Below are 13,548 nucleotides of genomic sequence, written 5' to 3' on the forward strand. Positions count from 1 at the left end.
GAGGCCTGCGTACCGCCCCCCAAAAAAAGAGAGCTCTACCATTTAAAAATGCTTTCCTTGATTGGTTGTGAGGAACAAGCAGTCAAGCTGGCTGCTAACACAGAGCACATTACTCAGCCACTGAGGAATGAATGGTCTGAAGAAATGGAGAATTCAGAAGTTGGAAGAAAAAAGAAAAAAAAACAACACCCTCATCAGTCTCAGCTCAGAATCTATAACAAGAAGCTGCTCTAACATGTCTCGAAACAAGCAATCAGGACAAACGTAGTCCCCTGACACACATAAATTATAAAATTAATTATAAGTTTTCTAGGATTTCAGGAGAAATACTGAAAACTCTTTACTGAAAAATCTGAAGCCTTTCAACATGATGTCTGTCTCTGTCAGCTTTCAGATAAAGCATTTGAAAAAAAAGTTTTTTTAAGATATAAATATTCACATACATAGGAGAACCTCATTATATCATGTTTCATGGACTTGGGGGAATAAAGGGAAAGTGAGAAAAGGAGAGAAAAACTGCTCTGGGGGCTCTCGGCTAAAGCTTTAAGACCACAACATTATTTGAAATAAAATACGAAATGAGTAGAGGAAGCAGAAAGACTTCTCAAATAATACATTCCCCAAACCAAAGCTTCGAACAATAGAGGTTGCAATACTGTGGGCAACCTCAGGAAAGTATAGAGGGTGTCATGGAGCCTTAGAGGAAACCTTGATGTTGTAAACAGCATAGAAGACCAGAATCAAAGTGGATTAATCAAAAAAGAATAATGGTTTGTTAACCCAGCTTCAGGCAAAGCTTTATCCAGTGTTCAAAATACATGTCCAAGACCCAGCTTCTCTCCTTTCCAAAGCTCCTGAAAAAGAGAGTGGCCACAAAAGCTGGAGGTGGTCATTTGGGGACCACGAGAAGTTTGTTTCCGTCAAGAAAAGAAAGCTACAGCTCAAAAAGAGCCAAAATATGAAGGGGAAGAGGTTTGAAACTGACCACACATTACTGTCAAAATAAGGTCCACTTGAAGCCCGTGAGACTTAGTATTAAACAAAAGAATTCCTTATCTTTTTAAATTAAGCTTGTTTAGGTCAAGTATCTGCTATCTGCAATCAAAAGAATCCTAATACTAAACAGAGATCATAGTTGCAGAAATCAGAAGAGTTATTGGACAGTGGCCACAATATAGTTGAACAGCACAAACTACTCAAGAACAAAAGATACCTACTGATTTTGGGCAAAAAAATACTTATTTTGCATTATACGCACATACAAAGAAGGATCAAGACACAAGCCATGCCTTCAAAGAGCTTACAATTCTAATTCAAATATGTGTAAAACTAATGCATGGCTTTAGAAGTCAAGACAATGGTTACTGGTGGGGAAAAGAATATGCTGGAAGGGAGCATTTCTGGAGTACTAATGTTTTCTTTATTGATCTGGGAGCTAGTGACACAGATATGTTCGGTCTGTGACAATTCACCAAGCTACATGTTTATGACGTCTGTAATATTTCAATAATTTAAAAAAGAAAAACCCCAATAGACCAGTTGGAAGATAAAGTTAAGAAAACCTCTGAGAGTATATTAGAAAAATACAAAAAGATTAAAAATAAGAGAATAAGTAAGAAAATTAGAGGAAACAGTCCAGAAGGTTTGAGAACCAAACCATATGGATTCTAGAGAGAAGAGAAAACTGGAGAGAAAGAAACCATTAACACAGTGATTCAAGAAAATATCCCACATTGAAGGACATGAGTTTTCAGATGGAAAGGACCTACCAAATGCCAGTAGAATGGATGAAAAAAATATCACTGCAAACTTATAAAACATTAGGAAAAAAATCCAACCAAAAAAGTCACATAAAGGATAAACAAAAAAATCAGAGCTCTCAACACGAACACTGGAAGATAAAAGACACTGGTACAATGCCCTCAAAATTCTGAAGGAAAATTACTTCCTGTCAAGATTTCCATACCTAAAGTAGCTACACATGTTAATGTAGAAGAAAGATAATTTAAGACATTCAAGGTCTCAAAAATTTACCTTCTAAGCACCCTTTCTCAAGAAACCATTAGAGGATATGCTCCACCAAAATAAAGAAACAAATCAGGAAAGAGACGGACATGGGATGCAGGAATCTGAAAACTCCAACAGAGGAGACTGGATTATGATGAAGGCATAACACCAGATGGAACACCTGGGCTGCTCTTTTCTGATGAGCCACCGCAAACTTCACATCCCACTTCTAAAATTGTAGACTTTAAATATGTGCAGTTTATCGTATGTAAATTATACCCCAATAAAGTTATGGAGAGAGGGAAAAAAAGTTCAGCCATTCTTATTGGCCTAGCCTTCTCTTGACGATTAGGAGATGTCACTGTTAGGCTTCTTTTCTCACGGGCACTGGACACTGCCACTCCTTTCTGGTGAAAAGATATGGGACTCGATAGAACCATCTCTCATCATCTCTGCCTCTTCTAACCTGGTCCACCATCTCTAGTCTGGATTACCCAGTGGCCTCTTGCAGCTCCCCTGCTTCCAGTGCTGCCTCCCTTCTGCCCCAAACTGCAATGGTTCTCCATCTCACTCCAAGTATAAGCCCAGTATTTGTATTACAGTAGCCTCTCCTTATCTGCGGTTTCACTTTCTGTGGTTTCAGTTACCCGCAGTCAACTGCAGTCTGAAAATATTAAATGGAAAGTTACAGAAATAAACAATTCATAAGTTTTTAAGTTGCGCGCCGTTCTGAGCGGCATGATGAAATCGTGCACCATCTGGCTCTGTCCTGACTGGAAAGTAACTCACCCCTTTGTCCAGTGTAGCCTGCTTAGTAGCCCTCTAGTTATCAGATCAACTGTCACAGTATCAAAGTGCTTGCATTCCAGTAACCCTTATTTTACTTAGCAATGGCCCCGAAGCATAAGAGTAGCGATGCTGGCAATTCCAATATGCCAAAGAGAAGCTGTAAAGTTCTTCCTTTGCGAGAAAAGGTGAAAGTTCTCGACTTAGTATGGAAAGAAAAAGAATTGTACACTGAGGTTGCTAACATCTATGGTAAGAACAAATCTTCTATCTGTGAAATTGTGAAGAAGGAAAAAGAAATTTGCGCTAGTTTTGCTGTTGCACCGCGCACTGCAAAAGCTACGGTGACAGTGCATGGTAAATGTTTAGTTAAGACAGGCAAGGTATTAAATTTGTACAATACGTAATTTTGAGACAGAGACCACAGTCACAGAATTTTTATTACAGTATATTGTTATAACTGTTCTATTTTATTATTAGTTATTGTTGTTAATCCCTTACTGTGCCTAATGTATAAATTCAACTTCATCATGGGTATGTATGCATAGGAGAAAACATAGTCTACATAGGGTTCAGTACATCCGCGGTTTCAGGCATCCACTGGGGGTCTTGGAACGCCTCCCCCATGGATAAGGGGGGGACTACTGTACAATATTAGAAGGTCTTATCTTCCGCCCCGCCCCGCCCCTAGTCTTGCCTATCTGTCTTCACTTCTGTTACTTTTCTTTTTCTCTGCCTCTATTCTATTCACACTTGTTGCTTCTGAAACATCCCAAAGTCAGGTTCCATCTCTGAGCCTTCAATATTCACTCACTCGCTCCTCCCAGTCTTTGCTCCAGTGTTACCCAACTAAAAGGAAGCTTGACTTTCCTACTTAAAACTGTAAGCCTGTGCCTCACCCTTATTATACAAGCGTATTTGTTTCTTTCCTATCTCGCTTTGCTAAAACATAAGCTCCATGAGGGCAGGGATTTTTGTTCACTGCTGCATGCTCAGCATCCAGAAGAGTGCTTGGCAAACAGTAGATGCTTACTGTTAATTGAATAAATATCAATAGTTGCACAGGGGTAAAAAAAATGTGACTTATCAAACAAGTTTTACTGAGTAGTGTAAGTGACTTCAAAAATAACAAAGATAAGGCATGACACACTGAAACAAACAAGATCAAATGAGTTTTGGGACCATAGACAGGGCTGCTGGGAAACTAATAAAAACATTAAAAAGCGTTTTCTTAAATTATGAGTGCTCTAAGACTTCTAGTTGCAAGCTAGCTTTTCATGGTCTCAAAGGCTGCTAAGAAACATAAAGCTACTCATTTCGAAATAGAGTTAAGAATTATGGAAACAAATTTCCATCCTTCAGTGGATTCAACTTTTCCAGAGTCAGAGACATAAATGGGAATCCTAGAGTTCCAAGAAAATTATTGCAAAGTCCCTGCTTTCTAGCCTATTACATACTCAACAGGAGTCATGGGCCTCTTCTTCCGTTTCCTCCTTTGTCCTTCATGGGAAACCTGGGAAATTATACCAAAAATCTGCAACAGTTGGCACTAGTTAAAATTCTTATGAATTGTGTTTTTTTTTCTATGAAGACCGTATCACAGAAAATATTTCCTTCCAAACAAAAATAGTAACCAATAGTAACTGTTTCAGTGATCCTTCTGAAGGGGTTGGAATCAAAGAACAAGGTGTAGGACTATATTAAACCACGGGTTGTTAATATCTTCCCTGCAAGATTTGTTTTTTTATATCTAGGAGGAACAAGCAATTGCCAGCAAAGCTAGAATAGGAAAATCAAATACTCTGACTATTTACACATGGTTCCCTAAAGCCATTCCTGATTAAAAACTGTACTATTTCAATCCTCCTACTGGAGACAGCCATTAACTAGCACTGCTTGGGAAGTCAATGAATTTAGTATATAATTAATGATACATGTATCCTATACCAATTACTTCTCAATGACCTCTACTGGCAGAAATAAACCAAGGAGGGATGATTGGCTCATTATAAATCTACATGAAGATTTCACTGGGAAAAGGTATTGAGAGCAAAGTCCTGAAAGATCTTAAGCTTCAACTGAATTTAACTTCAGCAGGAAGTAATCACTTCTGTTTCTGGATACCCAGTGCATTTTACATGAACCTCTCCTGTGGCTGTTAACACTCCCTTTTCACTAAGCAACCATGTGACCTTGGACAAATCACTCCCATTCTCCCTGCCTCAGTGTTTTCATCTGTAAAATGAGAGGCTGAACTAGTTGAGTTCAAAAGTCCCTTCCGGATCTGACATTTCATCATTTCATCATTATAACCACCGGAGCACACCTTACTTCACCTATCCTCTCAAGGCAAGAAGGGTACTTGATTCACCTTTGGCGTTTCCATACTGTCTAGAACAGCTACCGGAACCTCCCTTAGCCACTGTTCAACCAACATGTTCAAGGATGCAGAAAACAGTACAGTTGTCTGAAATTTCCATTCTCTTTGCCCCCTTTAGGCCCTTCCTAACCCCAATCATGATTTTAACTGAAATGGTTCCCTTCGAGCTCACCCTTACCATACCTCTGGCAGGATTCTAAAGAGGCCAGAGAATTAAACATAGCACTTGTCACCTGGAAGAAATGCACCCAGCAAAACGTTTCAAGGCACGTGCGTTTTAAACCATCTGACCCAACATGACACACACAGCCAGAGACCTAGAGAGGTTCCCTTTCCTAGTCTAATGCATCCCGGTCATCTGAGAGGAGGTACAGAAAGCTACAGCAGATGTTGTGGGGAGAGGGCAGTGAGGTGGCGGGGAGAAGGGAGAGCATCAGGACCTGCAAACAAGAGAAAGTAGAACGTTCCCGTAACCTTTCCAGAGGTGGACATTTTAAAAACCAAACTCCCACAGGTAACTATACTGCAGGGGCAGGAAATACCTGCTCATAAGGCATTTAGCCTTAGCTAAGTTCTGAAACCAGAATGTCTGCATTCAAATTCTGCGTTCAAATGTCTGCGTTCAAATCCTAGTTATGCTAACTCACAGCTGTATAACCATGGAAAAGTTCATCACCCTTCTGTGTCTCAGTTTCCTCGTCTGTAAAATGAGGATAACAGTAGTACTTCGTTCATAGGGTTGTTGTAAAAATAAAATGGGTTAATACATGTAAAATGCTTCTACCAGTGCCTGGCACATAGTAGGTGCTCAATAAATGAGAGCTCCCAGTACTGCTATTATTATGGGATAGAGTTCTGGGAACCTCGGGGGTTAAGAGAATGAAGGAATTACCCTGCTCCTACAGATTCAAATTCTGCAGTTCCCTCATCTAGGTGATAACCGCAAGGATAAAGCTTTATGTATTTATGTATATTTGTATACTTTATCAATCTTAACTACTCCCGACCACAGAAACTATTCATTAAAAATTTTCATTCCTTTCTGCAAGATATTCCAGGTTTCAAAAACTATTTGATCACCCACGCTCTGAAGTACAATAGGACTATTAAACAGAAGGGCTGAAAGTCTGTGGGAGCACAAAGACATCTTTGTAGCTGTTTGAGCTATCACATACCACCACCTCGGTTTCAGAGAGTTGCCTCCTTAAGAAAGAAACTAACAAACTCCATTGTTCGTTCACATCAGAGTTCTTGGATGTGATAGTTCTTAAGTCCCTGGCAAGGCCTTATTAAAGATCAGAGGATCGCGGTTCTTTCCATTAGGACAGCATCAAATCCCCTCCAAGCAATTTTCTTGGGTCAGCATCATTATTTGAGATGCCAGGGAAACTGGTGCAATTTCTAACCGCTAAACTAGTTCCTTGTTTCCGGCCGAAGACATAAGGTAAAGTTAGAAAACATTTTAGCTATCCAGAGGAAATTTTTGAGACTGGGAAATGGTAAGATATTTAGAGAGAGCCAGAAGAGTTTCTTATTTAAAATCCCTTTTCCAAAACAGTCGTTTTAGTAAATAAGAGTCAAATAACAACAAAATCCAATTAAAAACTAGCTTTCAGAAAACACTGACCCTTAAAAGTTCCAGTTGATTCCCTGATGGGATATCTATTGGGTTGGCCAAAAAGTTCGCTCGGGTCTTTCCACAAGATGTTACGGAAAAACCCAAACGAACTTTTTGGCCAACCCAACAGAACTCTGCTTTTCCAAGCACCTTTTAATAAACAAGAAGAGATTAAACAGGCAATAGAGCCAATATTACATCTTGTATTCCTTTGCCAAATGATCAGGCAGAGAAAGTCAGCAATGGTCACTCTGTCTTTGATGTGTTCACCTACCTTTTTTATAACCCTATTCTGAAAAGCAATGGGGACCTTAAACACACACAACCTGAGCAAGCAAAGAAGGAAAATGTGGGCAGGCCATTAAAAAGGTAGCCTGTGACCTCTGTTCCAAGGGCACCAGATTTCAGAAACTGCAAGAAGGAGTTGGCCACAGCAACCCTCTCAGGACTAAAACTGCAGAACTGAGCGGGGGCTGGAGAGTTTCCTGAAAATAGAGGCCTGTCGGCTTATAAAACCCACCTCAGCTGCTTCTGGCGAGTAAGGACAGTCGTCAAAACTGTAGGAAGCCAAGAACAAGTCCACATTTAACAAATCACTCCCTTCAAGACAGTGATGTCGACCGTAATAAAATATTTTGGCAAGGCTGGAAATGTACACCTGTGGGAATCTGGAAGGATTTGACAGATTTTTGTTTTCCCGGCCCTTTATCAGCAAGTTAATTATAGCACCTGTACGATCTATTCTGAGCTTTAGAGAAAGGCAGTTGGCTGTGTGAAACCAAGATGCTGCTCTCCTGGGCCTGGAAAAGACAGTGACAGTAGTGCTTACGCATGAAAATATGCTATCTGAGCACAATATAACGATGAGCCAGACAGCACAGCTGGATGAGAAAGAGGCATATTCTGTAGATACATGGGCGTGGCAAACCTTAGAAGGACACACAACACCTATGTACACAAACACACACACACATGACCACATATATCTCCAGAGCCTGTGCAACTCTGGTCATGTTACGTTCGGGGCTGCTTCTTCACAGAGCAGACTGTACCTTCACAGCTATAACTGTACACTGCCACCGCTGACCTGTCCACCAGATTTTCATCGTGATGCCAGCTCACAGCCATTTTCCCCATGCCAAAATACGGTTCCTCTTTCAGGTATGGCATTTTTGGAGGATCCATGAAATTCAACAAAGTTACGTTGTAGGCTGCTCGGTTCTTCATGTCTATCTCGTCTTGTCCGTCAAAGGATGACCCCATGCCAACCCTGGGGAAATCCGGACCTATACACACTGGCACGGCATCGATATTGGCTTTCTCCTTAGCAGCGAGTTCTTCCAAAGCCTGGATGGTCTCTACCTGCAGGTAGTCGTTGAGCTTGAGGAAGGTTTGACAGGCGGCAGCTACTTCAGCCTCATGGTACTTTGCGTCAGAGCCTTTCACTGGCCAGGGTACCGTAAAGAGCCTGGTGTTCAGGTACTTGTAGGTGCAGCCGGGGTTACCAATGAGGATGCGAGAGACTGGAGTGAGCAAATCTTTGCCTTGGATCCTCACCAGGTCCCGAAATAAGCAGCCGTGCTTGTGCAGCGTGAGAAACGCTTCTTGAACCTCTTTATGGAGCTCCTCAGGGATGCTGGCGGCTTCTCGGAGAATTAGTTTAGGATATTTCAGCTGCCACTAAAACAAAAGTGAAGCAAAATATGCATTTATGGATAGCTATAATTTTACTATTTCCAAAAGTATGTGTTTCTTTGTAAGCTTTAGGAGAAAAAAAGACTGTCGGGGGGTATTTCCAAACAGGATTCATACCTCTCTAGCCTAAAATAGAAAACTAAATAAAACAAAAGTCATCAACTCTCCAGCCAAGAGTTTTCAGTCCAAGCTCGAACAATTGAAAACAATTATAAACAAAATGATAATAATTTGGTCTTTGGTCTCCCCAGCTCCCGCTATGACCACTTCTCCCCAACCTCAACCTGTCTTCCAGCCTTCAGTCCTCCAAAAAACACATTATTCATTAACTGCTTGATACCTATTTTTTAAGTGCTTACTGTGTGCTGTGTACTCTTCTAAATGATTTATACACAGTAACTCATTTACTTCTTACAACTTTACGTGGCAGTACTATTATTATCTCCAGTTCATAGATGAGAATACTGAAGCAGAGAGACATTCTAAAAACTTGCCCAAAGTCACACATAGCTGAGAAATAGGAGAGCTGGCATTTGAAGCCCCGGGGCCCCAGAGTCAAGCTCCAGAGTATGAGTTCTCAACCACAAGATTGCACGGCCTCTCAGTAAATGACCAACTGGTTTCTGCTTCAACGCTTCCACTGAAAGAGAAATCACTTCACTTTGCAAGTTACAACACTGAGTCCCATGAACACAACAGCCGTGATAATTTTGTTCCCAGCTATACTACTAGTGCCCAGAATGTACTTGGTAAATGCTGGATGGATGAATAAATGAATGAATGAATGAGGTATCCCATTGCCATTTAGAAAGTTGTAATAATTCTATTGGTGTCACTGGAGGAGAGTACTATAAGATAATGCCCTCCTCTAATACAGAAATACAGGGATTTATGGATGCAGTTTAGGACTTCATTAACTTTTCAGCTACCACTTCTGGCTCTAACATGTGAATTGGCATCAAGCCAGAGTTCCCTGATTCTACCCAGTGAAACTGAGCTTTTTTAAAACTGAAGCACAGGATTTCACATTTACCCCTATAAAGTGTAATCTGACTGGTGTCTTTTTAGTATTGTGCTGCCTACCAGTTTTGACACTTTTCTTCTATATCTTCATTCAATAATCGTTCATGATAAACAGGGCAAGACCATTATTCTTCCATACATTTTTTATTCATTCAACTATGTCTACAGAGCACCTACCAAACACTAGACAGAGATAAGGTTCCTGTCCTCATAGAGCTTTCTACCAAATCAGGTAAATAAAGAAAAGCAATCCCAAGTTGTGTTAAGCACTGGGACAGAAACAAACCAGTGGGAAATCTGTCATTAGAGTAGGAAACTCTAGGGCTTCCCTGGTGGTGCAGTGGTTGCGAGTCCGCCTGCCGATGCAGGGGACGCGGGTTCGTGCCCCGGTCTGGGAAGATCCCACATGCCGCGGAGCGGCTGGGCCTGTGAGCCATGGCCGCTGAGCCTGCGCGTCCGGAGCCTGTGCTCCGCAACGGGAGAGGCCACAACAGTGAGAGGCCCCCGTAACGCAAAAAAAAAAAAAAAAAAAAAAAAATAGAGTAGGAAACTCTTACTTGGAGCTGGCGTTTAGGCTGAGCTCTTTAGGAAGAGAAGGCACCAGCCACATGATGAACTAGAGGAAGACCTTCCAAGAAAAGGGACCAGAAAATACAAAGGCACTGAGGATGGGGACCAGCCTATTCTAGAGACAAAAAGAAGAGCAGTTTTACCAGAGCAGAAGAGCCAAGGGCAGAGCGACATGGAATGAGGATGAAGAAGAAGGCAGAGCTGGATCACACAGAGCCTGGCAGGTCAAAGTAAGGAATCTGGATTTGACTCCAGATTCAGTGCAGTGGAGGACTTCAAAGGGCGAAGAGCAATTTGATTTACATTTTATAGAAATCACTCAGTTAAAATATTGGGCATGGATTGGAAAGAGGCAAATGTCAAAGTGGAAAATTCTATCAGCTGCTATTACAACCATCCAGGAGAAAAGTGATGATGGTCTGAAATAGAAACAGAAATAAACAGACAGGTAAAATAGGTATTTTACAGGCAGAGCAAATAGACACAATATGAATTAGATGTGAGGGAGGAAGAAGGGAAAGAAATTACAGATGACTTCCAGATCTCTGGACTTAATAACTGAATAAACAATTCACTATTTTTTTAATTAATTTATTTTATTTACTATTTTTTATTTTTGGTTGCATTGGGTCTTTGTTGCTGTGCTCGGTCTTTCTCTAGTTGTGGCGAGCGGGGGCTACTCTATGTTGCGGTGCAAGGGCTTCTCATTGCGGTGGCTCCTCTTGTTGTGGAGCACGGGCTCTAGAGCGCAGGCTCAGTAGTTGTGGCGCACGGGCTTAGTTGGTCCACGGCATGTGGGATCTTCCCGGACCAGGGCTCGAACCTGTGTCCCCTGCATTGGCAGGTGGGTTCTTAACCACTGTGCCACCAGGGAAGCCCTACTATTTTTTAAAATAAGAAAGACTGGGGCAAAACAAAACAGGTAGAAGAACAGGAGGGAATGAGGAGCTCCATTTTGAAGCTGTAGCCATGAAGATGGCAACGAAATCTTCAGATGGAGGTGAGGAGGCATCTGGAGCCCAGAGGAGACAGTGGGGCTAGGGAAATCAAGGTGGGAGCTGTCAGCACAGCACACAGTTGACCTGGGAATGGCTGAGATCTCCTAGGGGAACAGCACAAACATAGAAGCGAACCCAAAGCCATTTTCTGAGTAACAGAGGAAGGCTCAACAGAGGAAACCTTTGAGGTGGAAAGCCAGGAGAGTGTATTATCGCAGAAGCCGATGGAGAGGAGCATCTCAAGAAGGATGGAAGAGTCAGCTATGTCAGCTGCCCCTGAGAAGCCAAGTGAGATGGGGACAGAAATAATCCACTAGATTGGGCAGCACGGAAATCACTGATGACAATGACAAGGGCAACTTCAGCAGAGTGAGGGGGGTGAGAGTCGGATGGGACTCAGCTGATGATGGAACGAAAGAGGAGGCGGTGGAGATGGCATTTATATATCTGTTGGCATGGTTTTGCTATGAAAGGGAAGAGAAAAATGGAGCTGTTGATGCAAGGGAACGCTAGACCAAGGGACAATCTTTAACAGTGGAAGACGGAAGGGTACTCTAGGGTTTGTCAGCATACTCATGGGAATGATACCAGAAGAAGAGGTTGATGGTACAGAAGAGATGGTGATTAACTACAGAAGCAAAGTCCTTGAGTGTCTCAAGCAGGGGGATAACTATTTGAGGCTGGAAATTCAGGGAAGGTTTCTTTGAGAAAGTGACCAGGAGGATGCGAAGGACCTGCCAGGTATGGAGTTTGGGGGGAAAGCCTGCCTTGAAGATGAAGTACTGAACTGCTGGGCCCTTGAGGCCGATAGGAAAAGAAGCAGATGTGGTCAGAGGTGAGAGGGACATGAGTTATCAGTGAAATAAATTTTTTTTGAATACTTTCCCATGTCATTATCATTGTTTTATTTTTAGAGTATTGTTTTCAATGTTAAGGTATTTACATGTGATACTAATATGGTTATGTGAATTTCCCAGGTCCTTGGAGTTATAATTCCCCTGTATTAAATATATCTTCACTAGTCTCCAGGCCCAGTCTATACTGAACAATAGCAGCAAGAGTGTATGTATATGTGTCTGTATTATTTCCAGGCTTCTTCCTCTCTCAGTCCCAGAGGGAGTGTGTTTCAAAACCAAGTTCTTGGGAATTATCTTACTTTTCTTTAATATTTTATACTAAGGATTATTTAAAGAACACTGGAATTGTTAAGAAAGTATGGAGAAATTTCCTTTTAATCACTGCTGCTAGTTAGATGTGCCTTCAAGTATACTGAGGCCTCAGGGACCTGCTCCGAGAATCGCCAGTTTAGCGACAAAATTAGAGTTACTGCTCATGGCTCCAGAATGTTCTGTCTCTTGCTTACTAGATTACGTTGCACTCTTCATGAGTTGTGTAAACAGAGAGTATATTTCTGTCTCTGTTGTTCTACTGGGATGAAAGAGGTATAGAAACCAGAAATCCTAAATGGATCCCTGGTGGTCTCAATGACAGTTGATAGTGGTGCCACCTAACTCTGCTTTTTGTCACTTTATGATCACACACCTCACACAGGCACTCTGAGAAGCAGGGCAGTCCTACTACGCTTTCCTAGTAAAGCCATTTTCCCACATTCAGACTTGACTAACTCATTTCTCTTCTTTGTACTTCCTCAAACTTACTGCATCCTTTCTACTATTTCTTGCATTCTGGATCAGGCAGAATAGGCTAGACAATGCTGTAGTAGCAACCCTCAAATCTCAGTGGCTTCACCCAGCAATATTGCTTGTTCACTTCACATATTATTTGTGGGTTGGCAGAGAGTCACTACCCATTAAAGTAGTAACGCAGGGGTCCAAGCAGCCACCAGATGGTTACAATGCAAACGGAAAAAGAGTGTGCTGGAGGGCCTGGCACTGGCAATGAAACACTCCAGGCTACAAGTGACGGCTATCATTTTTCATTGGACAGAAATAGTCACGTGTTTCATCCAATATGAGAGGGCCCAGAACTGTAATTCTACTTTGGGACCCAAAAGCTGGGTGACAGGGGAGGGATGGAGAACAATTTGGCAAACAGCCCTACTGATCGGCACACATTCTTGGCTAGTGATTCGTTTATTTTCACTTAAGTGTCCCTCCTTCACCCCTGCAAGACCCCCTGAAACTCAGTCATCTACCTATTATCAAATTTACAATCTTATCTGAATTTAAATCTGCTTTCTCCTTCCAGCCTATTCCAGTATAGGAAGGATCTTTTCTCCCGTCCAAATGTTTTTGATCATATACTCCCGCCAGTAACAAATTTTGAGCATATACAGTAGTGTCCAAATCTTTAGCAATTGGCTCTCTGGGGGAAAAAAAAAAATCTGCCTTGATTTTTAGTGTTTCCTGATTTCTTTGATGTAAATATATAGATTTATATCAACAGAAAAAAATCACACATAAATTGAGAAGGCTCTCAATTAAATACAGAAAAAAAAAACTTAACTGCAC

The 13,548-nt window shown here is 41.6% G+C and overlaps 1 protein-coding gene across 9 annotated transcripts in view; it reads right to left on the bottom strand.

Moving 5' to 3' along the window:
• Window positions 1-13,548, bottom strand: part of FTO (FTO alpha-ketoglutarate dependent dioxygenase) — a gene marked incomplete at its 5' end in the record, with an annotated part of 363,984 nt that overhangs the window by 246,876 nt on the left and 103,560 nt on the right. For 6 of the 9 annotated variants that reach the window (XM_079723148.1, XM_079723150.1, XM_079723153.1 and 3 more), the window contains one exon: window positions 7,844-8,471. In XM_079723148.1, coding sequence (XP_079579274.1) covers window positions 7,844-8,471 — 628 coding nt within the window. Of the gene's footprint in view, window positions 1-7,813; window positions 8,472-13,548 lie in introns of all 9 variants that reach the window. The other 3 variants (XM_079723151.1, XM_079723152.1, XM_079723149.1) reach the window with 1 other exon arrangement.

This window comes from Hyperoodon ampullatus (assembly GCF_949752795.1).
Source record: "Hyperoodon ampullatus genome assembly, chromosome: 18".
NCBI lineage: Eukaryota > Metazoa > Chordata > Mammalia > Artiodactyla > Ziphiidae > Hyperoodon > Hyperoodon ampullatus.